Source organism: Psammomys obesus, unplaced genomic scaffold, assembly GCF_907164565.1.
Source record: "Psammomys obesus unplaced genomic scaffold, mPsaObe1.curated_primary_1811, whole genome shotgun sequence".
Taxonomy (NCBI): domain Eukaryota; kingdom Metazoa; phylum Chordata; class Mammalia; order Rodentia; family Muridae; genus Psammomys; species Psammomys obesus.
The window spans coordinates 9,061,851-9,089,145 of record NW_026592666.1 but is presented as its reverse complement, the minus strand read 5'-3'; the positions used below and the strand labels follow the sequence as shown (position 1 = coordinate 9,089,145).

The 27,295-nt window shown below is 46.8% G+C and overlaps 1 protein-coding gene and 1 long non-coding RNA gene across 3 annotated transcripts in view; both read right to left on the bottom strand.

Annotated features, from left to right (window-relative positions):
• The window catches only part of Ifnar2 (interferon alpha and beta receptor subunit 2), a 32,155-nt gene extending 12,807 nt beyond the window's left edge, over positions 1–19,348 (bottom strand). Inside the window, exons 1-6 of the mRNA XM_055614859.1 lie at positions 19,074–19,348; positions 8,235–8,325; positions 7,173–7,214; positions 6,220–6,343; positions 4,130–4,296; positions 1,151–1,317 (exon numbers count right to left, since the gene is read on the bottom strand). Of these exons, the coding sequence (XP_055470834.1) occupies positions 1,151–1,317; positions 4,130–4,296; positions 6,220–6,343; positions 7,173–7,214; positions 8,235–8,289 (555 nt within the window). The 5' untranslated portion in view covers positions 8,290–8,325; positions 19,074–19,348. The remainder of the gene's footprint in view (positions 1–1,150; positions 1,318–4,129; positions 4,297–6,219; positions 6,344–7,172; positions 7,215–8,234; positions 8,326–19,073) is intronic.
• Positions 19,349–20,895: 1,547 nt separating this feature from the next.
• On the bottom strand, positions 20,896–27,084 carry LOC129682518 (uncharacterized). Of its 2 annotated transcripts, none has more exons than XR_008720983.1 (3): positions 26,908–27,084; positions 25,464–25,809; positions 20,896–21,112 (listed from the first exon to the last, which is right to left on the bottom strand). It is a non-coding gene; the product is annotated as an uncharacterized LOC129682518 (long non-coding RNA). The 2 variants fall into 2 exon arrangements; XR_008720982.1 differs by having other exon boundaries at positions 25,464–25,584.
• Positions 27,085–27,295: the final 211 nt, after the last annotated feature.

Below are 27,295 nucleotides of genomic sequence, written 5' to 3'. Positions count from 1 at the left end.
CACACACACACACACACACACACACACACACACACACACACACACACGCTCATGTCCTGTTTGCGTCATGTCATATTCTGTGCGGCCTCAGGACTCAGTCAGTGAGAGGGCCATCAATAAATGTCATCTCTCAGCCTTGAGTTCTGAAGCTAAAGTGAAAGTAACCCTTTCTCTTGCTAAAGTATGCAGCCACAGGTATTTCCTGACAGTAACAGCAAAAGGACTAAGACACTCTTCTTTCTGTGTCTGTGCTGCACTGTCCACCCCGTCTCTGGTCCCAGCCAAGGGCACCGTCGTCTATGCTCTTGAAATGGCATGAACTCTCTAAGACGCTCAGCCAAGATTCCACTAACTCTCACCTTCCCTGGGACACTCCCCCTGCATGTGTGCTCGCTATTGTCTCTCCCATCTTAGCAATTCCCTTCTGCAGCTGCTGCAGCTGTGGAAAAAAGGCTCTGGAGAATGAGCCCTGCAATGCTTTCCCTGACCCCAGCCAACCAGGCTTCGCCCATGACTCACCAAAGCACTGTTTTCAAAGGAGTCTCTCGTTACCTCCAGACATGGTGCTACACCGCCACCACAGTCTCCTGAACGCCATTCTGGCACCTCACATTTAACATACCCTAACTGAGCTTCATCCAGAGTTCTCATTATTTTGGTTAATGGCAACTGCAGCTTTTCTCTACCACAATGTAGAGTCCATTTATAAAAACCCATGCAGCTCTGGGGGGCACATACCAACTGTCCAGGCCACTCCTCCTGAGGCCTGGGTTACACCAGTGGCCTCGTTTATTTCATGATCTGATTTGATTTAAAGATCAACTGTCTGTAATAAAGAAGATGCCTACTGTCTACAGTGTTATTAGCCTAATAAACACACATCACTTTAGAAACAATGTTGCTACGAAAGGTTTGGACGTGAACAAGCACGGCTGAAATGCATCAGTAGATGACTGACCCCTTTTCCCTCTTCCCCCCTCTGTCGCTGTCCCCCTCTCTCTGCGGTGCTGGGTGCTGAACATGATGGCAAGCACTCTGCCGCTGAGCACGTCCTCAGCGCAGCCCTTCTCTGGCCTCACATGGTTCTTGAGCAATACACCCACTGCCAGCTGGGCATAGTTTCGACCTGAACACGAGGGACCACTTATACCTTGTTAATGCCATCCTCCGTCTGTTCTTCAATGACAAACGATCTATAACTTGGCATTTCCCATAGGTTTTCCCCAAATATCTTGGGAGTAACAGGTGGAAATTTCACCATCACATTTATGTGATCCGTAAAGCCCTCAATCGCAAATTCCGGAGGCTCAAGGTGAGCTGTGTGGAAACAGAATGAGAACGAGTGGCCGTCGGTCCTTACATGACAATATGTGCCCCCTTCCGCTGTCACTGCGCTGGCATTTCTTTTAAAGAAGGGCTGATTCTGTTCGAATGGGCTTCTAGTTCTGGCAGGAAAGCCTTGTTCGGATTTACTAGTGAAAAATGGAGACCACGAAAGTGGAAGGATTCATTAACATTCCCGTGGCGTTCAGATGGGTGTCAACAGCATTCCCAATTCTCAAGCTGTATGCTAGACACAAAACTTCAAACGGCTTATTTTCGGAATTCAACATGACTACATAATAATAATAAACAACCGCTGACAATACAGGCAGAGAATTTTCTTTGACTATAACCAGCTTTTCTAGGCTAGCACATATAAACATGTACATATTCCTAAGTAGTAACTGGGGTAGATACATAATTACATACACCTATGCATGTTCACAAACAAACACACACTGAAATTATGTCCCTCTAACCCACAGTTGTTTTTTTTTATAATTTCACTTTACCTTTCTTTAAAAAGCAAAATAAAAGTGAGTTTTCCCTGCACAGTCCAGGCTGGCCTCGAACTTACGACCTCCTACGCTGGTTCTTCAGTACTGGGGTTACAAGCATGTGCCACCATGCCTGGCTCACTTAACTATATTTCAAAAACATATTAACACATATTTACCTAGCTTGAGGGTTAGAAAACCAGGCATCATGGGTTAGATTTTGGCACAACCTACAATCTCACATATTTTTTTTCTTTTGGATGATTTTGCTTGTTTTTCAGGGATCTCAAAGGAAAACATGAAGAACAACACAGGACAGAGATTGTATGTGGCACATAAAGTCTACAGTGTTTCCTCTCTGGTCTTTACGGAGTACCACTGACCCCTGACTAACTTCATAATTTTCCATGCTGAATTTAAATCCTGTGTTCTTGTGCCCCCAATTGATTCACTATTTTGAACGAATAGATTATCTGCAGTAGTTCTGGACAGAATCAATGCGTCATTCAGTCTTCTTGGAGCTAAATCTTTGCATTTGTCCTTAGCCATTAATTTTAAATTATGCATATATGTATATATTTGTGGAAATATGTGCATGTAAGTGCATTTGCCTATAGAGGCCAGAAGAGGGCAGCAGATCCTTGAAGTTGGAATTACAGGTGGTTGTGAGCTGCCCCATGTGGGTGCTAAGAACCAAACTCTGACCCTCTGTAGGAGCACTGTGTGTATTCTTCTGCGGAGTCATCGCTCCAGTCTTCTTGGTCATTTCTTTATAACAAATTATTAAAGAAGAATTCTGGGTTAGAGTGGTCACATGGTAAAGGTTTTAAATTTTGTTCGCTCCATATTTGATGGAAATACGCCTACTACTTTAAAGTATTTTTGCTTTTTGCATTTTACTTTTTTTGTTGTTGTTGCCCTTTGAAACAGGGTTTCTCTGTGTAGCCTTGCCTGTCCTGGGCTCGCTTCGTAGACTAGGCTGGCCTTGAACTCATGGAGATCCGCCTGCCTCTGCCTCCCCAAGTACTGGGATTACAGGCAGGTGCCACTCTGCCCAGCTCTGTGTTTTTTTACATTTTATTTTATTTTATTTTATTTTATTTTATTTTATTTTATTTTATTTTATTTTTATGTGTGTGCATACACATGTCTGTGGGCACATGTGTAAAAGTCAGGGGCCAATTTTTGGGAATCATCTCTCTGCCATGTGGGTTCTGAATTTAGGCTGTCAATTCTGGTGGCAAGTGCCTTTACTCGCTGACTTATCTTGCTGGCTTATGTTACCTTTTTTTTTTAATACATTTCTGGAACCATGCAGAAGAACTGTGTCAAAGTATGATGTCTGTATGGTTTTTGTTTGTTTGTTTTTTAGTCCTGAGGGTTTTGTTTTGTTTTGTTGACACAACATCTTGCTATGTGGTCTTGGCTCACTTGCTACTCTCTGTGTAGCCTAGGCTGACCTCAAACCTGTGACCTTCCTGCCTCAGGCTCATGGGTGCTGGGATTACAGGTGTGCACCACCATGCCTGGTGACCTTAGGTTTCAGTATCTTTTTCATATGAATCATTTCGGTCATGAAAAATACTTATTGTTTTAGTATGTATTCTTTATCATGACCTATAAATCGTGCTTCAGTTTTTTTTTTTGTGCACAAGTACAGATGTGAATGTTGAGCCAAAGCCTGCACATCTCTGGGGTCATCTCCTAAGATCTGAATCACAGGTCATGGTTCGGGCACATTTATCATTTTTCCAAGTATGTATGTGTGCACACACCTACTTGGTCTGTAAGAGAGTGCTGAAACCAAAGCATTAATGTGGAAACCAGTTATAAATCTAGAAATTGAGGGGATGGAGAGATGGCTCAAAAGTTAAGAGCACTGGCTGTTCTTTCAAAGGTCCTGAGTTCAATTCCCATCAACCACATGGTGGCTCATAACCATCTATTGTGAGAATTGGTACCCTCTTCTGGTGTGTCAGTGTACATGCAGGCAGAACACTGTATACAAAATAAATAAATAAATAAAGTATAAAAAATCCTCCCCACTTTCTGTCTGGCTGTAAATCAAACAGGAAGAAAAAAAATGAAACCCGTGACAGTTGGTGCTGCAAAGCTGCTTTACACAGGTGCTGAACAAAAATCTCAGAAGTCTAGGCTATGAACCTACTTTTCAGATCGGAAAGCTGAGCTCTGGGCAACCAAATGACCACACAAAGTAGGGCCGGGAGTCAGCTGAGCTCTCGAGCCAAACACCTTCCCCTTTTGTCACGAATCACTGATGAGGTTGAGATACACAGACAGCCGCTCACCGTCTATGGCCAAGACAGAGTTTGAACACTGGCTCACAGAGTCCCCTCTGTACACTAAGATGATGAGGACGTAGTTCTCATGGGCGTCACTCCACTCCTCTGTCACATCACACGATGGCTCCTTAATATCTGTACAGTTCTTAACAGCCTTCACTTCTTCTGCTTTGCTTTGGAGGGAGAAAGAGACGAAAAAGGAAATGCTGACGCGTGTGATGGGAACTCACGCCTCATTCCTCACTTCCTTTATGGTGTTGCCAGACGCTTCACAACTACATTATTTAAAATTGAACATGTTAGACTCTATGCCCCACACTTTTAATCTCCTCTGGATCTTTTTTCCTTATGGCTCACCTCCAACTGCTACCGTATCTTTATTTGTTTAATGGTGTCCCCAGCTTCTTTCTGAATGTCTGTGCCTAGAGGGGAGGCTCAGGGATTGAATCTACTGCATGCATACAAGCATGGATGGATGGATGGATGGATGGATGGATGAACAAACATTGGGCCTGGGCTTTCCTGGCCTTAGCCCCAGCCCTCCCTCTCTCTCTAGGATAATATGACTGCTTTCCCTGAAACCTCTCTCTCTGGCTGAAGGTCACATAGTTCAGTCTTAAGGCAGAACTGTGTTAGTTTAGGGATAACCTCGGATTCTCCAAGCTTGTGGAAGGATTGAGTTGGTTAGTTTTAACTGTCAACAGGCGGTAGGGAATAGAGCCAAGGGCTGAAGAGTTATCTAGATGTCTGCCTTGGGCATATCTGTAGTGACTATCATGACTGTTAACTGTGGTTGGACGACTCACCCTAAAGTGGGTCCACTATCTCCTGGGCCAGGTGTTGGGCTGGGTGATTAGGGAAAGCTAGCTGGGTGATTAGCTCAAATCAAGCAAGCAAGGATTCTTGAGATTATTCTCTGTGCTCATGACTGATGGCTGGAGTTCCTGCCTTGACTTCCCTCAACAATGGACTGTGGTCTGGAACTTCAATTCGAATAAAGCCCTTTCTTTCCCAAGCTCCTTTCAGACAGGGCATGAAATTAGAACAGGTAGGCCACAGATATGTGTGGTCATCAGGCAGAGAAAAACTAAGACGTGGAAGGAGAAAGCAGAATTCCCAAGAGCCCCTTGCCCTCTCCTGGCCACACACACACACACACGTCCTTTGAATATATATATTCAAGAAGGACATTTCAGACCAGGGTACAGTGCTTACATATACATTCTCTCCAAAGAGCTGCTTGAGCAGAGCAGAGACTTAGAAAGGTGGCTGTTGACTGTGGGAGAAGAGGGTCGATGCCTTCTTCACTCCTCATAGCAATCCTTACTCAGAGACAAAAACTCTGAGCTAAATATGAAGCTGTTTGGTGACCAAATGACTTTGGACCCAAGCTTGTCAACCAGGGCATTCTGGAATATAACTTGTCTTCATGAGTAAAGAAACACGGACACAAACCATCAATACGGTCAACAGACCTTTCAGCCCTATAGGAAGTGGGACCTTTAAAGGTCAGAGTGACTGAAGAGGAAAACTATAAACTGCAGATTTGGCTTTGGTTATAAACACAAGCTTTGCCCCAGAATAGCTTTAGGTTATTAAAGAATTTAAATTAATTATGAAAGGATAGGTTTTTTGACATTGGCCTTTTAAGTTTCTGAATTAAAAAGAAAAAAAATCAAGACAGAGAGCTGGAAGGTGGCTGAGTCAGTAAGGGGCTTGCCTAGCCAGCATGGAACCTGAGTTTGATTCCCAGCATCCACATGGAAAGAGGGCATAGAGGCTTGTGCCTATAATCCTAGCCCTGGAGAGCCCAAGACTGTAGGATCCCTGGGTCAGCTTAGCTAGCAAAACCCTCAATCCCAGTGAGAGAGCTGTCTCCAAAAATAAGGTGGAGAGGGACTGAAGAAGACGGCTATGCCAACCTCTGGCCTTTGTGCACACGCGCACATGTAATCCCTCGATATACAGCCCCCCAAAACATAAACTGACTGAAAAAAATCTGGGATAGGAAGTATGTATGTTAAGGGGAGAAGTCACATAATAGGAAGAAAGATAAGAAACACATTCAGTAAGAGGAAGAAAAAATGCCAACCAACCTCATGATTGTGTAATTAAATGTATAGTGAGTTGGTGGGATGGATTTGTTTTTTAATTCCCACGATAAAATTAGCCGGAAATTTCGAAATGCCAGGTTTGTAGTGCAAAGTTCTTCTGGATACTCTAGAAAGAACAGGAAGTAAAAGGAGAAACCAATGAAATTTGGAGCTCAGGATTTCTCTCTCCCTCAGGAGCTCAGGCCCAGATGTCCCCCAGAGAAGCCCTCGGAGAAGCCTTCTGGCATCTCAAAAACACAGGAAGCTACTGGACATGGGAAATGAAGTAATTCAGCTAATTAGTGGTAACATATTGTCACAGCCCAAAAGCTAACCAACAGGAACTTTGGCAGCCTGTAAACTCTGGACAAAAGGCTTCTCCAAATAAATATCATCAATTGCATAGTTCTCAAAACCAAAATACTAAAGCCCATCCTGAGCCAGGGGTGCCCATCCTCATCCTCTTCCTTTCTCCTCTCCCAACTGGTCTGTAAACTGCCCCAGCAATTTAACCTTCGCTCTCCCTCCCTCTCTCCCTCTCCTCAGCTCAATACCCCACTGCTCTTTTTTTATTCCCCTGCTCACACAAAGAAGGAAGAATTTTAGTTACAGAAATTTATTTTCCTTTACCTGACATCAATATATAGAAGATTAGAAATTAAAGAAAAATTGTATCTGGACCATGTACTGTTTCTTCAGTCTTTCATTAGTGGGATTAATGCCTTTAAGAGGTTTTCTCTATGATCACTATTGTGTTTTTTCCTTATGATAGTTTTAGGAGTCAAGTAACGAAAGCCACAGTTAAAACAATCTCAGCTCCTCTTAGGGACAAAGGATTCCAATAAACTGGTCAGCATATCTAGGGTCAGAAATCCAACTTTCCCTTTCCCTGTATGCTAGCCCAACAACACTTTGACCCTTAAATTAAATTTAGTCAAGATCAGAACAATTCTTACCATCAAAAGCAGATGATGGACCAAACTGTAGGCTTATGTACACTAGGAGGAAGAAAAACGAGTTACAACAAGGTTTGTTCTGGGCTCAAATTATCGACATCACTCTAAATGTAAGAGCCTTTGACACCCATGCATTGAGATTTTCTTGCACTAACAAAAATAAAAAATACCGTGGAGAAAGGTTCTTGGACTACATTGGCAATGCCAGCACGTGTGGTCTGAAGGTGGCATTCAGGACAAATGTAAAGTGAGGCCTCTGGAACCTACCTAACATGAACAGCAAGGGTTGGGTGGGCTGAGGGAGAATCTTGAGAAGCAGCTGTCTACACGAAAAATTTCCCAGAACGTAAACAAGCATGCTTTTAATCAACACACTTTAAAGGTGTTGACAAGAGCAGCAGACGAAGAGAGGCTACTTGTGATGGGAATTAGTCAGTGTCATCCCCCTGGAGCAGGTACAGGTAAGAAGGGGCATTTATTTCCTGATGCTGCAAGGGCTGAAGGGGAGTGAGGTTCCAGCACTCTACAGAAGAGGGAGACCACAGGTGGTACCCAGCATCCATGGATACCCACACCAAGACAATCGTCCTAATCATGGATTCCCTCAGGACAAATTATGGGACAGATGACATGGTGGAATTAAAAGAGTCATGAGGAAGGAAAAAAAAAAAAAACAGAATTGTAGAAAAGGGAACGGGTTAAAAATAAGCATAATGCATAAACTGAAGGTCAGGGATGGATTTTCAGTTTAGCGTACATGGAAAGAGATGAAGGGTTTGTCTGATCCAAACTCTGCTGCAGACAAACTCTGCTCTACACAGGTGTGGAGGGCTGTCACCCTTTGAATTTGAAGCAAGGCTGCTTCTCTAATATGATGTGCCTTATGTTGTTCTGGCTTGGCTAAAATTAACAAGCAGACACCCATGGAATGCCTGGTGCTGGTCATGCTGATCTGGGTCCTCCAGCTCCGGATACTGGTGTGCTGGCCCCCTTCGAGGCTTGGGTGATGATGAAAAGATGCTGATCTGGGTCCTCTACCAGCCTCTGGGAGGTAGCACTTACCCACAAGACACAAGTTAAGTAAAGTGATGGAGGAGGCGGCGCGGGTCGGAAGCATCCTGGTTGTTTTTAAGTCCTTTCTTTGCTCTCACACCTGAAATAAATCAATGTTGAGGTGATCAAGATTCGGGCTTACCCAATCAGATTGTGATATATATGATGGCACACAGGTGCTAACAAAAGATGACTAGGAATTGGCCAAATTTAGCTGCAGATGTGGCTCTATTGGTACCTCTGAGTTGGTTAGGGTTAGGGTTAAACTTGCCTAAACTCAGTGTGCTGGTACACATCTGCCACTAAGCACTCAGAGAGGTGTGGGAAGGATTACAAGTTCAAGTTCATCCTCAGCCACACAGGTTTGAAGCCAGCCTGGACTAACCACCCTGTCTCAAACAAACAAACAAACAAACAAACAAACAAACCCAAAACAAGCAAAACAACAACAAAACCCTGCCAAATTCCTGGTTTCAGTTTTTCCTTGGTCCTTGGGATTTGCTCAGTTCATGTTCTTTCAGCTTGTGGTATCAATCCCTAGTTAAGGAGACTTTTCTAAGCGTATGTTTTGAACAGGAGACAGGCATTTGATTAATTTATTTTTAGGTATTAAATAATTAATTTTAGCTCTGTGTCTGTGGAGGCCAAGTAGCTGGAGGAGCTCCAGGCAGGTCTGAGCAGGGGTCTGGAGGGGTGCTGAGCAGGTCTGCAGGGGTGCTGAGAATTGAACGTGGATTCTTCGGAAGAGCAGTCCATCTCCCCTCCCGTATATCATGATTATGTGACACAGGCTACATAGCTTGGGCTGGCTCCAACATGAGCAAGCCTCCTGCCTCAGCTTCCCAAATGCTGGGATTACAGGCCAACTGCACTTCCCCTTTCTTTCAGACAAGAAGTAGACTGTACAGCCCCATTCTAATTATTGTTTTTCTACCTAAAAATAAATTTGGGAAGTCTTCTCAGCAAAGAACATTGTCTATCATAGTTGCACAGTCTGCTTCTATGGACAGACCATCACTTATGACATTGCTCTAGCCTCCACTGACTGCCACAGCTTTCCCTCTCACCGTGGCTTAGACCCTCTCAAACTGTGAGCTGAAATAATCTTCTTCTTTGAGTTGCTCCTGGTCAGGTATTTGATTACAAAAGTGAGAATGGTAATTGATCCAGAAAACTGGTTAACAACAGCAGCTGTTGCCCGATAGGAACTTGACTGAGTTGTTCCTAAGTCTTTGGAGTGGTTTTGGGGAGGAATGCGGAAGATTCTGGAGCTGTTGGTTACAAAGCTTTTAAGTGCCTGTGGAGTGTTAAACCTTTAAGTCGGAGGTGCCGTGCTGCAGGTTCAGCTCTGCCGCTGGGTGGGCTGCAGTGGCTTCGGTGCAGCTGCTCGGACCTGTCTCAACCTGGAAGGGTGGGCTTTTCTCCTTCCCAGAAGAGTCTCTAACAGATGTCACGCTGGAGACCTACAAGAATCTCACTGCTATAGGCTGTAACTGGAAAGACCATAGTATTGAAGAACACTGTCAAAGTTCTAGAAGACTTGGAAGACAGGAGCCTAACTTGACTGTCCTCTGGGAGCCTCTAGCCAGCAGTGGACTGAGACAGATGCTGGGACTTGCCTGCAAGCATCGGGCAGAGCTCTAGGGGTCCTAGTGGGGGAAAGATGGAAGGACACGAACCTCTCAAGAAGAGCAAGAGACAACTAACCCAGACCCATGGGGGCTTACAGAGACTGAGACATCAACTAAGGAGCAGGCATGGTCTGGACCTAGGCCCCTGCACAGATGTGACCAATGGGTGGCTTGGTCTTCACATGGGATGCCTGCCGAGTGGAGGGGGCCTGCTTCTAACATGGACTGCTTTTGAATCATGCTCCCCTGGCAGCGCTGCCTTGCCTGGCATCAGGGGTGAGGATATGCCCAGTCCTGATGTGACTTGATGTGCTGTGGAGGTTTGATGTGGGGGGGAGGGGAGAAAGAGAGAAGGGAACGTGGAAGGAGAAGAAGGGTGGCTGGGGGGAGAGGAGAGAGGAAGCACCTTGGGATGTAAAGTAAATAAACTGAAAAAAAAAAAGAAAAAAAACTTTAAGTAGGCACTTGAAAGACCAGAATGCTCTCAGATACTCGAGCAGTAAAGACTGTTCTGTGTAATTTCAGAGAGGAGCAAGACTCTGGTTGGGAAGTTGGTTGAAGGTCACTTGTGCTAGAGCCTGGCAAAGAACCTGCCTGTGTCTTGAGAACCTCAGTGGGGTGGGTTGGAAGTAACAGGCTGATGTGCATGAGGGGACATCTTAATCAGAGGCAGGCGTGCATGCAGGCGGCCAGGGTCTGCTCACCGTCTTGCCCACGTCTACCTTGAGAGAAAGCAACAAGCGAGGTGAAAACACAGGAGACGCACGCAGTCTGGAAGGAAGGGGGTGAGCGAAAAGTTGCCTGCAGGTAAGGGCGGGTGGGCGTGACGCAGCAGTACCTGCTGAAGATGACATCACACTGAAGCGACACCGGGTACACCACACTAAAATCATAGGAAAGTTACCGTGCAGGCACGATGGCCTGCCAAGGGCTCCAGGCTGTACCAATGCATTTCATCTGAAAAGAAAGCATCTGAAGTGGTAGGTCTGATGGCACCCGTTCCCTCCTCTCCCTGCTTTGGAAAACCGCTGCTTACAACAGCAGCTGTGGGCCGGGAGGCCAGGCTACAGCTCAAATTGGCAGCAGAATCTTGGTGCTCTGTGCGGCGCTGGTTTAGCAGGAATGCAAGACACAAGAGTGAGTAGATTCGTGGAGCCTTGCAGCAATGTTTCAGAGAGCTCTTGAAGGCTGTACCATGTATTGATTGCACAGAGCTCCTGCACAGGCTGTGCACGAAGCCATCCAGGGAAGGCCCACACTGCAATGGAGACCCTACACTACCAGAGCTGTCAAAAATGTGGGATGTTGACCAAGGAAAGCTGCAGGTAGTTGGGGCTGGTCCAAGGGGAAGACTGTATGTACCACAGGCAGCAGGACTGGAGGGGCAGAGCTACCCAAGACTGTCGGAGCCTCAACAATGACACCAAGGGCCCTGGATGCCAGATATGGACCTGCAGGACTTGGTGTTGGGATTTAGTCTTGCTTCGGGCTGGTTATTCCTTGATGTGATCCTGGATTCCCCAGTGTTCAGAACTGTAAGCCAAATAAACCTCTGTTTATTAAAAATTACCTAATCCATGCTGAGCTACTATCACCGCACAGAATGAGTGAAGACAGTGGACAGATGGCTATTGGGTTATTGCAGTGAACAGCACTGGCCAGTTAACATGTTTGAGGGAGACTTTAACCAAGTCTAGTTATGAACATGTGGATAAAATGCATGTCCACCTTAGGGGACATTCAGGACCTCCTGCTAACAGCTGGGCGTAACTGCTATGGCCTTGGAGAGAAAAAGTAAAAGCCAACACAAATTTGTAAGGAGAAAATCCCGAGTAAAGAGTTACGACAGGAAACTAGATGACACTTCCAGGCCACAGTGGCTTCGGGGTGGGAAGGAAGAAAAACATGTCTTTCATTATGTCCAGTTAGCTAAACGCAGCTGGGGTGGTGGCATGTGCCTGGAGGACAGAAGCCTAGGGAAGAACAGGCACACACTGGAGAGCCTTGGCAAGGGGGCTCACATTCGAACTTGGATAGAAACGGTCTGACTGCCAGCTTTTACAGATTGACAGAGGAGATGATTTGCTCTTCACACCTCTGCATCAGCCAACTCTTGTGTTTTTATCAAATTTATAAACAAAAAATTCTTTTCTAATGTTAGTTTCTATCTTTTATTCTGGGTGGGAGTTGGGTATCTTTCCACACATTCTAAGGCTATGCATAATTCTTTTTCTGTCGACTATTTGTTCTACTTCTATTCAAAAGGTAAGGTACAATTGTCTCTCCTTACCTACAGTTTCTGCATTAGTGGATTTGACCAGCTTTTTTTTTCTTTAATGTTTTTTTTTAATATCCTATTTCTTCTTCTTTTTTTAAAGGATTTATTTTTATTTATTATTTATACAGTCTTTTGTCTGCAGGCGTGCCAAAGGCTAGAAGCAAGCACCAGATCTCATAGATGGTTGTGAGCTACCATGTGGTTGCTGGGAATTGAACTCAGGACCTCTGGAAGAGCAGCCAGTGCTCTTAACCTCTGAGCCATCTCTCCAGCCCCCTTGACCAGCTTTGTACAGGGTCTGTATACATAAAGAGAATTGTACCTGTATTGAATTGGTATAGGTAATTGTTTCATTTTCATTACTCCCTAAACAATGCAATGTAACCGTTTACATGTTATTTGAATCGTAGTAGGTAGCGCATGCAGTTTAAACAGGATTCAAGCATGCAAACAGATGTGTAAGCTGGGCAACAATTCTTATTTTCTGGGAACAGGGTCTTGTGAATTCTATGCTGGCCTTGAACTGGTTTTGAAACAGAGAATGATCTTGAATTTTTGGTCCTCCTTCAGGCGTGTGCCACCATAGTTAGCCTGATTTGGCGCTAGGGGTCCAACCGCGAAGACAGGCACTCTACCATTCCGACACATCGCCAGCCTGGATCTTTAAGTTCTTAATTAGTGGTCCTCTGACACAAGATCTCGCTGTGGCTGGAGCCATCCTCTTGCCTACCTACATCATGAACGCTTTTTCTCAGCCTCTGGTGTTTGAGTCTTAGAACGCATTCCCCACTCCAAAGCGAGACAGGGAAACTCAAGAGTCTAAAGGGACCGCAGCTGACCTTATTCCTCCTCTCTCACTGAGGCTTTAGAGCTCAGAGAGATTCTTTGGCTCCCTCACTCCCAATAAAAACCGTTTGATTCAGAAATCAAAAGGGAAAGGGGCCGTGAAATGGCTGACTCAGCCTAAGCTACAAACAACTTTGCCACCTGGCAGGTCCTACCCAGGGCATCTTTTAGAGAAGTTTAGAAGATTCCAGGTTAAAATTCACTTCCTTCTGCAGAGATAACAAATAACCTAGCCTGCAGCTTATCTCAGAAGCCCACTTTGCTGTGTAAGCATCTTGTGGAAGAGCCTTGGGGCGCGTGTCACCTCCCACCACAGCTCCATGGAGGAGAGGTCGCTCGGCGGGACCCTTGCTAGATGCAGGCGCGCTTACATGGCCTTGTCCGAGGTGACCCACATCCAAAAACCTGACCTGTTTTCTTTCTGACAGATCTTTGTTTTCATGATGTACTTGCAGAGAGACTCAGTTGCTTCAGTAGTGGGAGCACAGACACACAGACACAGACACACAGACACACATCTTTTTCCCTCTGGGCCAAGAAATACTTCCTCCCCTTGCTTTCTTTGTTCAGGCAAATGAGGCTCCATTCCAGACGAGATACCTTCTAACTAAATTCTTGTTTGTTGAATCTAGTTTCCAGTTTGGGAGTCCTGCCTGAATTCTTAACAGAGACCTTTAAAAATCTCTTTGACCCCAAACAGCTCTGTCTTCCTAAAACAGAGCTCTCATTGTCTGTTTCTGAAGTCAACCTCACTCAGTCTTGGGGCCTTGTATATAGAAGGCTTTATTTTCACATTCTCGTCTCTTGGGCTGGAGAGCAAGGTTAAGAGCATTGGCTGCTCTTCCAAAGGTCCTGAGTTCAATTCCCAGTAACCATATGGTAGCTCACAGCCATCTATAATGAGGTCTGGTGACCTCTTCTGGCATGCAGACCTACATGCAGGCAGAACACTGCATACATAATAAATAAATAACCATTCTCCTGTTTACTATTCCTGTCATCTTTGACTCTGTGGAACCCTTAGCGCCCTCTGACAGGACTGTGGTACATTCAGCTCATATTTGAGCTGCTCTGCCTTCCGCAGTCTGATAGGCTAACTGGGACTCAGGGATGCTATTGTTCCGAGGCTGGGTACCACCTAGGCCACACCAGCAGCAGAAGCCCACTGTGCCACTGAAGCCTTCCCAGTGCAAGTGCTGGGAGGCAGGATTGGGTGCTTGAGCCAAGTGGAGACTTTTACTAACGAGAAGCTGGCTGGAGTTGGGGTGTGGAGGGAACGAGTCTGCAAGTCCCCCAGACAGCAGCAGCTCTGGAACAGAGGTCTACAGACGCTTAAGACATGGCCATTGTGCTACTGGATGCGGGGTCCTTAGAAACCCGAATGAGGGAGCTAACAGGAGGTCAGGCCTGGAGTGCACGCCAAGAGCCCTCACTACGACAGAGGCCCACACTTTACACCTGGGTAAAGGGCCCTGCCCGCCCCAGGATCCTCTGTGCCTACTTCAGTACAGAAAACAAAAAACATCAAAATGGCTACAAAATTGATTGCAAAGAAACCAAGCACCGTTCTCTGAACGTTGGATCTGCTACCCAAATCCAGATAACATTATGCCAGTTAACTTAATCTTCTGGAACAAACCATTTTCAAGAGTCTAACAATACCTTTTAAGGTTTGAGAAATACTGGAATGACAGGTTCACCCTCATCTATTTATATATATAAATATATTTATACTATATTTATATATATAATAAATAATAATATAATATATTATATATTATTATATATTATATATAATAATATATAATAAATATATAAATATATTTATAAATATAAATATATATAAATAAGCTGCCCCCTAGGCCTGAGCGTTTCTGACTGAGGACCACCTTGGCTTGTGCCAGTTTCCAGCCCTACCTGATCTGCTTCCTGCTCCCGCCCCCACTCGCTTGGTTACAAAAGCTCCAGTGACCCTTGGCCACAAGGAGCGCGCCCCTGGCATCGAAGTAGGTGGGTTCCTGAGCCACGGAATCCACTCTGCACCAAGAGAAAGCGGCCCAAGCTTTTATTCTGACCTTGTGTACGACAGTTTGCTGTTTGCAGGATTTTATTTACATAGTGGTCCCCTCCTTGAAACCCCCACATTAATGTTTGAGAAATCTGACCACTGACTTTCAACCTGAATGGCGTGCTGGGCAAAGTTTGGAATCACTGACTCTGGCAAAATCTGGGATCAGCCTGGGTTTTTTTGTTTGTTTTGTTATTTCCTCCTGAACTTTGTCTGCTCAGATCCTTAGCCCATTCTTCTTCACTGAACTGAAATCCTTTAAGATCTCTTGAGGCAGAGCATTCATACCATTCTTACGGCTAGGTTTATTTTTCAGGCCGTCCCCCACCCCGCCCGCTTTTGCCCCAGTGGTATTGGCCCGCATTTTCTATTGTACTTGCGGCTTTTGCTGCACAAAAGATGCCCACTCTCCTAAACTCTTGACTGTGCTTGTTGGCCTTGTAGGAGACACTTCTAATTGATTTAATGTGTGTCTATTTCCTCTGCTTTCCTCTGGGCTTAAATCAAGCCTTTCTGCTGCTAAAATATTTTTACTTGGGGGCAGGCAAAATACCCACACATAAATAAAATGAATAAATCTGACAAAAAATGTAAACACACTTGGTCACTATTCCCATTCTCTCCTCTAACACCAGGTATACCCGCTCAAACCTAGTAGGCCTCATGCATGCAAGGCAAGGACTCTAGCAAGAGAGTGAGATCCCGGCTTTTTACTTTAAAGTAAGACTCCTCGTAAGCTGTCCTGTCCTCCTCTTTCTCCCACTCCTCCCTGTGTATCTGGGTGGCTCCTGTCATGTCACTGCTACTGTGATGTAGTGTATTGAAATCCTAATTCTATTCGTATAACTGAGCCTGATTCGGCTTTGTCAGGGGAGCAAGGCCAGCAAGATTCTTGGTTTTGAGGGAGGAGCCCTTCTGAGTGGGGATGGGAGGAGGGAGAAGGCACACATGAGCCTGGGCGCAGCGCCTGGGCCAGAGCTCTGGGCTTGCTTCTGGTGTCCGGTTCGCTGCTCAGTATGGCAGAAAGGGGGGTCAGCCATTTGTCCTGGGGTGTTCTCCAACTGGGGCAGACACTTGGAGCACCTTCCCCACTCTCCGGCCTCTGCCCACACAAAGGCCACTCGCTGGTCCTCTGTGAGGAAAAGAAAAAGCCACTCTTGGCCACTTGCCTCTTTGCTGGTGATTATGAAAAATCTTGAAGATTTTTCTAGAACAGTTTCTAATGCTTGGAGTACAGTTAAAATTTGCAGGCATCTTTTAAAGAACCTTAACAGTTAAAAATGAACAAAAACTAAGATAACGTTTAAGGATATCCAGTTTGTAAACTGCCTTCTAAGCAGACTAATGTGTTCATCTTCCTGTTGGCTCCAGAAAAAAACTTTCCGGTAACTTCCACCCTTTCCTGTACCCCAGCCTTTCTGAGCGTTAAGGTGCAGGACTTCTTCTCCCCAGCAGGCCTCCTGCTCTCTGCCTGACTTCATCTGGAGAGTGGCTCAGACACAGATGCCCTAACCACATTTGATATATGAACTTTGACACAGCTCCCTGCTAGCTCTCCCCTCCCAGAACCTATATGATAATTAGATACTGCATTTCATTTCTTATGATAGGAGCATGCTGTTTAATGCAAACCAAGCATGCTTGAAGTGCCTAGTAATTATGTACAATTATCCTTGGAGCCCCCCACCCCCACTCCCCAAGGGTATATAGCTGTAATTAAAGTTGAACTAGCTCCTGAACAGTTCCTGGGGTGTGGGATCCCTGGTCATTCCAGGCAGGCTTCCTGTCTCATGCCCCTCCTGACTTCGTGGGCTGGAGGGAGACAGACCCCTGGCAGGAGGCTCACACATCCCTGCCCCAACTCCTTACCCTTTGGTACGTTTACCTCTTTTCTCGGCCTCTCACTGTTCTTACGTCACCTGACCTCCTCTCATAAGGAAATGCTTTTCATGTGCTCTTCCCCGGGTTGCCCATCTTTAGTTTAATTCTTTTTTGTTGTTTGTTTCTTTTGAGATAGCCTCCTACTGTGCAGCTCCAGATGGCATGGGATTCACTATAATCAAGGCTGGCATTGAACTCACATAAACCCCCTTCTCAGGGACAGGGATCAAAAGCTTAATTCTTTGAGACTTACCACACCCAGTTTTTCCTAGTTTCACTGAGTGTATGTGTGTGTGTTCTGAGTATGTTTGGGTGTGTGTCCCTCTGCACAAGCTGAGGCCAGACTGTGTGTGTGTTCTGAGTATGTTTGGGTGTGTGTCCCTATGCACAGGTAAGCTGAGACCAGACGTAGGAAGCCATCAGCAGTCTGTCCTCTATCTCTAACACAGATCTCACCGTGAGGCTTACACCTGCCTCTAACCCAAAAACCTTTTGCCTTAGCCTCTGGACTTTTGAGTGAGATTACAGGTTATGGTGGACCACCATGCCAGGCTAGATGGAGATGTTTGATTTCTGGGCTGGGGGTATAGCTCAGCAGTAGAGTACTTACCCCTTATCTAATACGATTTCAGTCCATGTGGTATCCAACTGTCCCCTCTCCCCTCCCCATTTCCCTCATCCCCCTACCCATGTTCTCCCCCCCCCCCCCCCACAAAACCCCAACCCCCAAAAAAAAAAAAAAAAAAAATAGTTTCACTTCTAAAACAGCACCCCTTAGGCTATGGTCCTCCGAGTTTTTTATTTTTTTATTTATTTTATTTTTTTGGTCCTCCGTGTTTTTATCACACAGCTCATCACACGTTGCTAAGTAACTCAAACCAAACCTTAACCAGTTAATTAGTTAATGTAACTAACCCACCATTAACTAATACTTAAAACTTGCAGCCCTGAGATTCCAAGCCAGGGCTTTCAAGAACACAAGGAAAGAACTCTGTCGCTAACTCACACCTTCAGCTCCTTTTTATCAGTTAAGTCAACATGGCATGTGGAGGGACGACACTTCAGAATAGAGTCACATCTGGTCTTTTCTTTTTATGACTTAAAACTGAAAAAAAACACCTTTAAACAGCAGCCACTTCCCAAGACAGACCGACGAAACCTCACTAGAGGTGCCCAAATCGCTGGTGTGTCTGTGGACCTGATGAAGCCATTTTCGGGGTGACCTGTTACAGCCACTACCACCACCCAGCTCATTAGTCTCCCAACCCTCGTGGCACAGGCTGACAGCAGGGGACAGGGGAGAGTGGGCAGACTCAGTCTCTGGGCCCAATCCCAGCACCTTTCTTAGATGATACTCAGGCTATTTCCCAAGCTCTCTTGTCAAACAAAACAAGGACATCAAACAAACATCAAAACGCGAAAGTTCATAGGTTATCAAAAGTTTTCCAGTAAAGCCATGTTAACCAAGTAAGTATGACGAGGGAGCCAACTGTTTACCGCAGGCAACTATTGGCTGGCCTGGAATAGAAATGTAGGCTACCAATAAGCCCAGTGCCTTTCCAACATACCATCCCTGTCCGCCTTCTGCCTTTGTGGTCCTCCCCCCCCAAAAAAACGTTGCATCAGTGGGCATGTAGGACACTCCAGCGCCTGCTGCCCTTCAATGACCTCGTGGGCTCGCGAACAAAAGACCCCGGGGCGCACCGTGGGGGTGGGGTGTCAGGCCGCAGGGCAGGACCCAGAGGCCGGAAAGGGTAACCAGCTTGGCCAGGCGGGATGGATCCTGAGCTACGTCGACCCTCTAGGATCCGGTAGTGGCTAGTACTGAGGTGCCCCACGCACCCTCCGTGAGGGGAGCCCACAAAAACCCAGACTTCACCGCAGGGGCGATGTGCGGCCGCCCCGAGACGAAGCAGGGGCCACGGGGGGTCCCCGGAACGCAGCCTCTGGGGCGCGGGGTCGCTGGAGCCAGAATCGCCCCCGCCCCAACCACAAGGGAAGAAACGCAGGAAGAGGCGGAGTCCGGAGGAGAAGAAAAGAAAAGAGTATTCCGGGAACTGGCACGGGGGGGGGGGGGGGGGGGGGCCCGGCCTTTGCCCTACTGTGCGCCGCGCAGGCGGCTCCCACCCAGGACCCCGCAGTACCTGGGCAGCTGCGTCTCGGAGATGTCCCGGGCCACTTCCGGGCTGCTCTGTTGATGAGCGCGGCGGGGGGCTGGGGGGGGGACAGTGGCTGCCGCGGGAGCCGACCCAGGCCGAAAGCGGGAGGGACGGCGGGGTGCTGCCCGGTGCTCCGGACCCGGAAAGTCTCGGCAAGCCCGGGGCCTTCCCCAGAGCTGGAGCTAGACCGGCGCTCGGCCCTGGGTTCCAGGCCACTTAGCCGGCGGCGAGCTGGGGAACGAGGCAGGAGGCGGGGCCAGGGGCGGAGCGAGGCCGGGACGGGGCCGCCCAACGCAACCTCTCCCACTACAAAGGCCGTCTAGGGAGCCAGGGATGACGGGTTTGGGCGCTGTTTTGTTTCTTGCGGCCTCCCCAGGGGGCAAGGTTAGTGCCTGGTACCTAGAACTAACTCTTTGATACAAAATGTGTTGGATGTCCGGCCTGGCGATGCGGATGTGTACCCCCTAGCTTCTAGGAAGACCAAGGCAGGGCGATCTCTAATTCTGCGATACGGAACAAAATCAAGGCCAGCCTGGGCAATATAGGGGCACCCTGACTCAAAAGACAAAGGAATAGGGGCTGGGGTGTAACGGGGTGTCACCCGAGCTGGTCAAGGGCTAGGCCTTAGGTCCAGTCAGAAAGCACGGAAGCCTAAACTCCCCCCTTCCCGGGCTTACTTGTTTTATAAGCTCGTCTGATTTTAATTTTCCACCCAGGATATAAGCAGAATTATAACTACCATAACCACCCTCCTTGCTTCTCCCTGGGTCTTTGCTTAATGCTGTCCAGAGGCTCCCTACACCCAAGACCAAACTACTTCAGAGTAAGGAGAAACAGTTACGGACAAAGTCCTTTGCCTTCCAAAATAAAATATGCTGCAGCTCTCAGTAGTGTGTGCTCAGTCTAAACATGAACATTACCGAGGCAGAAATGTTAGTGGAAATCTAAAGACAAGGTGTGAGGGGTGACTAGGCTTTCAGACTATTCTGAGCATTTGAATCTCACTTTCAGGTCTCTGAGGAAAGAGAAGGGGTGGGTACTTCACAGATTTTGCACAGAGATTTTTTTCCATTAAAAAAAAAAAAGCTTTTTTTTTTCTTCTTTAAAGACAAGATGTCTTTATGCATCCAACTGGCTTGAGATCTCCCCGGCCCATGCACCAGGTGCTGAAATGATAATGGTTTAAGGGAACATTCTCATCCACGATGACTGACATTGCCAAGGTCCTCTTCATGGGCTGACCCTGAAGACATGTCACAGCCTGGCAGGACTCTTGCCAGTCCCATACATCCGAAAGGCTGTTATCTAGAATCCTGGTTCTCTACAAAAGACATTCAGCACTGAAGATATTTCCAGCCACAGTTTCAAAGTTGCGGAGATGGCCGTAGTACGTGGGTGGGTGGGGAGATGATACAAAGCTGTGTGCTACATGTTCCCATTTTTATAAACGTGCACTTAAAATAGAAATATTGCAGAAGATGGGTGGGACTGGGACATCATTATGCTCTGCAAAATAAACTAAACTCAGAGCAATAGTATGTTTCTTCCATATGTGTAATGTAGACTTACATATGTATAAATATGCGGGTTTGCATATAGGCAATGAAAGTGGAAAGAAGGCTAGGAGAGCAGAGGAAGAGGTCTAAGGGGGAAAGAAGACCCAGAGAGGATACTGAATATTCAAGTCATGGGAGCAGAATGGGGGGTGGGGGTTGGAAGAAGGAGACATCAAGAGGGGGAGGGGATGACCAGGGAGGACAATGAGGGCACAGGAATGAAGTATAATGGCACACACACACACACAGAATTGTTGAAATTTCTATTTATGCCCTTGGAGAAAATTATCATAACAAAGAACAAAATCTGTAAATGTGGGACTGGAGAGATGGCTCAGAGGTTAAGAACACTGGCTGTTCTTCGAAAGGTCCTGAGTTCAGCTCCCAGCAACCACATGGTGGCTCACAGCCATCCTTAATGAGATCTGGTCCTTTTTCTGGTGTGCAGGCACAAATGCAGGCATAACACTGTATAATAAATAAATAAATAAATAAATAAATAAATAAATAAATAAATAAATAAATGTATGTTTAAAAAAAATCTCACAATGTTAACTATGACTACTTACATTTGAGCATTCAACCTCACCTTTAGGTTAAATTTGCATGGAAAGCCTAGTAAAAGAACCACACAAACACAGTCACGTGGTCTTTGATGCCCCAGCAGACTGTTCCCCAGACGGAAGACGGTCTTTCTAAGCAACAGCACTATTGCAGTTTGAACAATGTACCCCAGGGTGCACCTGTGAAAGCTCTGGCTCTCATCTGGAAAGTCATGGAACCTTTCAGTAGCAGAGCCTGTTGGGAGACTTTGGGCATTAATAGCGTGTTCCTGAAGGGGCTTGTGGGAGTCTAATCTCTTTCTTTTCCTCTTCCTCTTCCCTGTGCTCCTTGCCTTGATTTATTGCTTCACCATGGACCCAAGTGCAAAATAGAGACTTAATCATGGACCCAAACTCTAAAAATGTGAGCCTATTTTATTTTAACTCTTTCTCTTGTTCTATTGATTGCCTCAGATATTTGTTACAGTAGCAGAAAGCTGTCTGACACAAACTAGACACACTAAAAAGTGAAACTAGACACAGGCGTTATACTTTTCACAAAAACTAACTCAAAAGCAGTGGTAGACCTCCATGTAAAATCCCAACCTTGAAGGGTCCTACTAATGTCAAGGAAAATCCAGATGATCATGGGTTGGGTGAAATTTTATTAGATGCAACTATGATCCTTGAAAGGAAAAAAAATGGACTTTTAAGTTAAAAACATCTGCTTAAATTGTTTTTAGATTTACTTCATTTTATAAGAGGAGTGTGTTGCCTGCACGGATGTATGTGTACCGCCTGTATGGAATAACAACAGAAGTCAGAAGAGGGCATTAGATCCCTTGGAACTGCAGTCAAACAGGGTTGTGAGGCACCGTGTGGGCTCTAGGAACCCAAGCCAGGTCCTGTGCAATCACTGAGCCATCCCTGCAGCCCATAGATACGAGTTTTTTATTCACTTTGATGACTACTTGGTTGCATGTTATGATATAGACATGTTATGATACAGTGTCATTTTGTACTCCCACCAGCAAGGAATGAACGCTCTGTTGTCCCACATCCTTGCCAGCACTTATTATCAGCTTTGGGTTTTAGCTACTTTTGTGTGGCAGTTTCCTTCCAGATTGAAACATGGCACCCTCCAGGGAAGCTCCTTAAGACAGAAAGCAAACAACTCAAAATGTCTTCAGGAAGTTCCTGAAGCTGACAAGATTCACTAAGCTCCTCCAACCCAAGAGTAAACAGTGAAGACTGTAAAACAAACAAACAAACAAATAAAAAAACTCTCAGGGGAACCAAACTGCAAAGAAACTCCAAGACCAGCAGAGCAGCCTGGAAGAAGCAGAAAGCAGCCAAGCTGCTTGGAAGGGGCTCTGATCACCTGAGCCACCTAGAAAGGACACCCTCCAACCTGTTGAGCTGCCTGCAGCCCGCACAGCATGCTCCAGATTTCCAGCTTCTGCGAGCTCTCACCGTGCTGGGGTGGGCTTTGGTGTTGTGTTTGGGTCACTTCTGTTCCTGTGAGTGACCCCGGTAAAGCTCACTGGTGGACGCTGGAGACATTTCTACTTTAGTCTGTCATGAGCTCCCCATCGAGATGAGTAGACGTGTGTTGCATGTCTCCAGGCTGTCACACAACAGCCATTCAAAAAGACATGTCACTGCTAAGGTGATGTTTTGAAGATGGCAGGTTGTTGGACACGGCCATAGTCTATTGAGAATGACCCTAGGGAGAGGGGTGTGTGTATAAAGAGAGACACAGACGAGACTGAAGTGGTTGGGATTAGGTGAGGAGAGTCTGGGGATGTAGAAAAGGGCTGACTCTCCATAGAAGCAGGGACTTGGTTGGCATGCTTTTTAATGGAGGAAATGAAGATAGGCACCATGTATATCTGGAAGAGGCAGGTGAGAGAGTCCCCAGCGACAACTTCTGCTTTTTCCAGGAAGTGTGTAGCAGTGGTTTCCTGCAGAAAAGAAGGCCTGTGGCAAGAATTGTGAAGGAGGTTTGTAGAGAGAGAACCTTCTTGATATGAAATGCATGTGTGTGTGTGTATGTGTCAGAGGCTTCACAGAAGAAGGGAATTCAGTGAAATTCTCTGAGCTGCAGCAATATAGGTCTGGTCCTTCTGTTCACGAAACCTCAGACCCAGCAGCTTCCTCTTCCTCAGGGCAGTGGAGAGCCACAGAATGTGTTTTGGAGACCTGGGTCTGGTGTGAATGCGCTTGAGGCAAAGCTACCTTTGAGACCGACTTCTGGACTGTAGCATTCTCATGGCCGGTCCTGATGGCTGGGCCTCTGGTGGGCCATGGACTTCCCTCAACCCTGCACGTGTGAGGCGCCTGTGGGCCAGTTCCTCAGTCTCTAGGCTGTGAATCCCAAACCCCACTCGACCGCAGGCGGCCTCAACCCAGCAGATAGAGGAAGTAGAGCAAGTGCTGCAGAGGTCTGTTCACGGGGTGTCGAGATTGTGGCGAGCAGAGCACTCCGCCATGCCCGGCCAAGCAACAGGCAGCTGCCACCATTGTCTCAACCTCACCCCGAGTGCTTTCCACATGACCTTTCCCCACCTCAGAGTTTTCAAATGACTCATTTCCTTCTTTCGCTGTTCTTCAAAGTCAGTCCTAGCCTCTGGGGCTCTGCATCCTCACCGGCCAGCCATCCTCTTCTCGCTGAACCAGCTCCCTTCCAGAACAGATCAACATAAGAGCTTACAGGGTTGCCCTTATGTTCAGAGACTATAAACAGTGTCTTTGCAGGAGGACGATGGCTCAGCTTCCCCTGGGAAACTTCTCCTTCCTCCTTTCCTCTCATCTGTTGTACTCCACCTTTCTACATAATACTGTAAATTCTTTTTCAATTGCCTACTTATTTGTCTGTGTGTTCATGTGTGTATGAGCTCACACATGGTTATATGTGTGTGAATATGTGAGTAGAGGCCAGAAGACAACCCTGGGTGTCATTGTCTGCCATTCTTTGGATATGTCCTTTGTGACAGGCCTCCCTCACCGGCCTGGAAGTCACCAACAAGGCCAGAAGGGCTAGCCAGCCAGCCCCCGGGATTGTCCTGTGTCTGCTCCCCAGGGTCAGGGTTACAAGCACGTACCACCACATCCACGACTGTACATGGGTTCTAGGATTTAACTCAGGCCCTTATGCTTGTAGGGCAGGCCCTTGACTGATGGAGCCTTCTCCTCACAACAGGCAGGTGTCTAAAGAGAGACACTGCAGTTCTCAGAGAGATGTGAGCTCCTCATCTGGGGGGGCGCAGCAGTGCTGGTGACAGCAGGAGTGAATAGGGGAGAATCTTTCTCTGGCAGGAGCCAAGAAGCTTGATCGGAACCAGAGCTGGGCGATCGCCTTCGAAGGCCCATCTCTCACGACCCGGGAGGGTGCGTTCTGGTCCTAATGCTTGCATGGCAAATGCTTTATCCACAGTACCGTCTCCTCAATCTCCTCCCTAAACATTTTAAATATAAGGTTGGCTGAGTTTGTGGATTCAGGGCCTGCAGAAGCAGAGGGCTTTGGGGAATCCCTGCAAAACTGCAAGGCCATAGCGCTAGCTCCAATGACCCAAGGGAGCTGTAGTACCAGAACCTAGACATGGGCTCCTCGTGACTTCTCTGAGTAGCGGGGAGTGTATGGGACCATCTCCAGGACCATTTTGTGCTGTCCAGATTCTTTGTTTATCTCTTGGGCAGGAAAAGAGAGGGTTGCATTTGCTTGTAAATGATAGTTTTGGGTTCAAAGTCCCGATTAATTGATCAGGGAGTAAGGACTTTCCCCTGAGGATGGGAACTAGGAAGGGAAGAAAGGTGAGCTAATAGAATCAGAAAAGGAATAGGAGTTAGTTTGTGTTGAGGGGTTCATGATGAATGCGTGTGGAGGTCCACCGCAGCCGGGGTGGGCCTGCTGTGACAACATGGGAGTCCTGGCCAAAGCCATGAGAGAGGTGCGGGTGAGGGTGGAGTGTCTGCTATCAGTTAATGATGAAGTCAGGGGTAGAAGGAAGTGGTGGGGTGTGAACTACAAGCAGAGTTCTCCTAAGGGAAAATCACATTTGGTGTTGAGAAAGAGACATGGATTTGGATATATGTATACATTGTTTACGTTGCTATATGACAAGATAGTCCAGCACTAAAAAACAGAAATGGGCTCTAAGCTTGAGTAATTACAAAGGGGGATTTCACCCTCATAGATCTGTCCATGTCTTTGTCATAGAAGACAGTTGTAAGATCACAGAGTGCTCATCTGCTCATCAAATGCTGGTAGCACTCACCCCATTGTAAATGTGACCATCGTGGTCCTCCCAGCTTTCTACAGTGTCCTCCTTCCCTGGACCTGGGCGATGGCAGTGTGGATGGAAACAGACTTAACCCCCAGCCTCCAGGGTTAGGCATCTGTTAGTAACGGATGAGATTTAATTTAGATGGTGGTACTGTGTCCTAAGGCGGTGTGCTGGTTAGTTCCAACTGTTGACTCACCTGGGAAGAGAGAATCTCAGTGAGAAATTATCTAGTTCAGTTCATCTGTAGGCACATCTGGGCGAGTTGTCTAGATTGCTGATTGATGTAGGAGGATCCAGCCCACTGTGGGCAGCACCATTCCCTAGTCTGGGCCCTGAACTTTGAAAGAGTAAAGCCAGCAGGCATGAATGAATAAATGAATAAACAAAAATATTTAAGAAATTAGAAAAACTAGACAGGGCGGATGGTGCATTTTCTTTCTGCTCTTGACTGTGGCTGTCGTGTAACTAGCTGCTTGAGTTCCTTCCTTCGCTTCCCTGAAATAATGGACTGCAGCCTGGACATGTGAATCAAATAAACCCTTCCCCTCTGTGGCTTCTTGATAGTGTTTTTTCTCACCACTGTAGGAATGAAAGTAAGGAAGGTAGTATGCGTGATGATTAATTTCACCTGTCAGCTTGGCTAGGGCGTGCTTGGACAAACGTCAGCCTAGATGTTTCTGTGAAGGTGATGTTAGGATAAGTTAACACAGATGCCTGCAATCCTTGAGTAAAGCAGATTGCGTTCTGTTGCGGGTGTGGGAATTCTGCCTCCAGGCTCCAGCTGTGGCTGGGCGCTTCCCTGGCTCTCCAGCTGCAAGCCCTGACTTCCCACCCTCACAGTAAGAGAGAATCACCCATAGCTCAGTCTCAGTTCTACGCAAAGAAGTAGAACTGCGTGTACCAGGAAGAAAGGTTGAGAAACAGTGGCGTAGGTGATTTAAATGCCTTGGCCTGGCAGGTTAACCATTGACTGGGGGCTCCTGACTTTCCATTTTCTCATTTTTGGAGTTGTGCCGTTCTGCACACCAGTGTCTGAACCGTCAGTGTGATCTATTCTCTGTCCTGTATTTACAGCTTTGTCTATTGTCTATTTAGGAGGTGGCTTGACGACTGAAGAAAAGTCAAAATCAATACCCGCCTCCTCTGTCCTATCAGTCTTCTCCTCACTGTGTGCTCCGTTTGATTCAGTTCTGTCCCAGCCCAGCACACCCCATGTTATGTCATTTCTTATTCTTCTAAATCCATCTGGAAGTCACTGCGATCACCTCCCAGGATCTGCAGAGAACTGACTCCAGGCTCTCGTCTCCATTCCCAGATTCACAGATGCCTGAGTTCTTGACACAAAGGGACAGGTTCCTCGCGTTCCTTGAGCATAGTGCACACCCCCTCTTGTGCACATTTAAGCCACCCCCAGATGATGTCTGCTACCCGATACCTCGTGGTCGCTGCTGGCTCAGTGCTCATCTGCACTGGCTCTGCTCTGCGAAGGGAGCAGCGGCGAGGAGCTCTGTTCACGTTTAGGATGGACCCAGGGTTTTTCTTGAATATCTGCTGTTTAGGGTTGGTTAACTCTCGGCATTTGGAACTGGCAGATGCAGAGAGCTGACTAAACAGAGTTCATGAGTCAGCTGCAATCTGGAAAAACAATGATTTGGAAACTCTAATGAGGAAACCCAGAGGGTACTGTGAGCTGAAGAGGCGATACAGACCGTACAAGGGGGGGCTCCCTGATAGTGTGTATTCTGAGGGCCCCTCCTGCAAGCTCCCTGGCAGGCTGCCCCACTCAGCCCCTCTCACTCTTGGCAGCTGCCGGTGTGAGGACA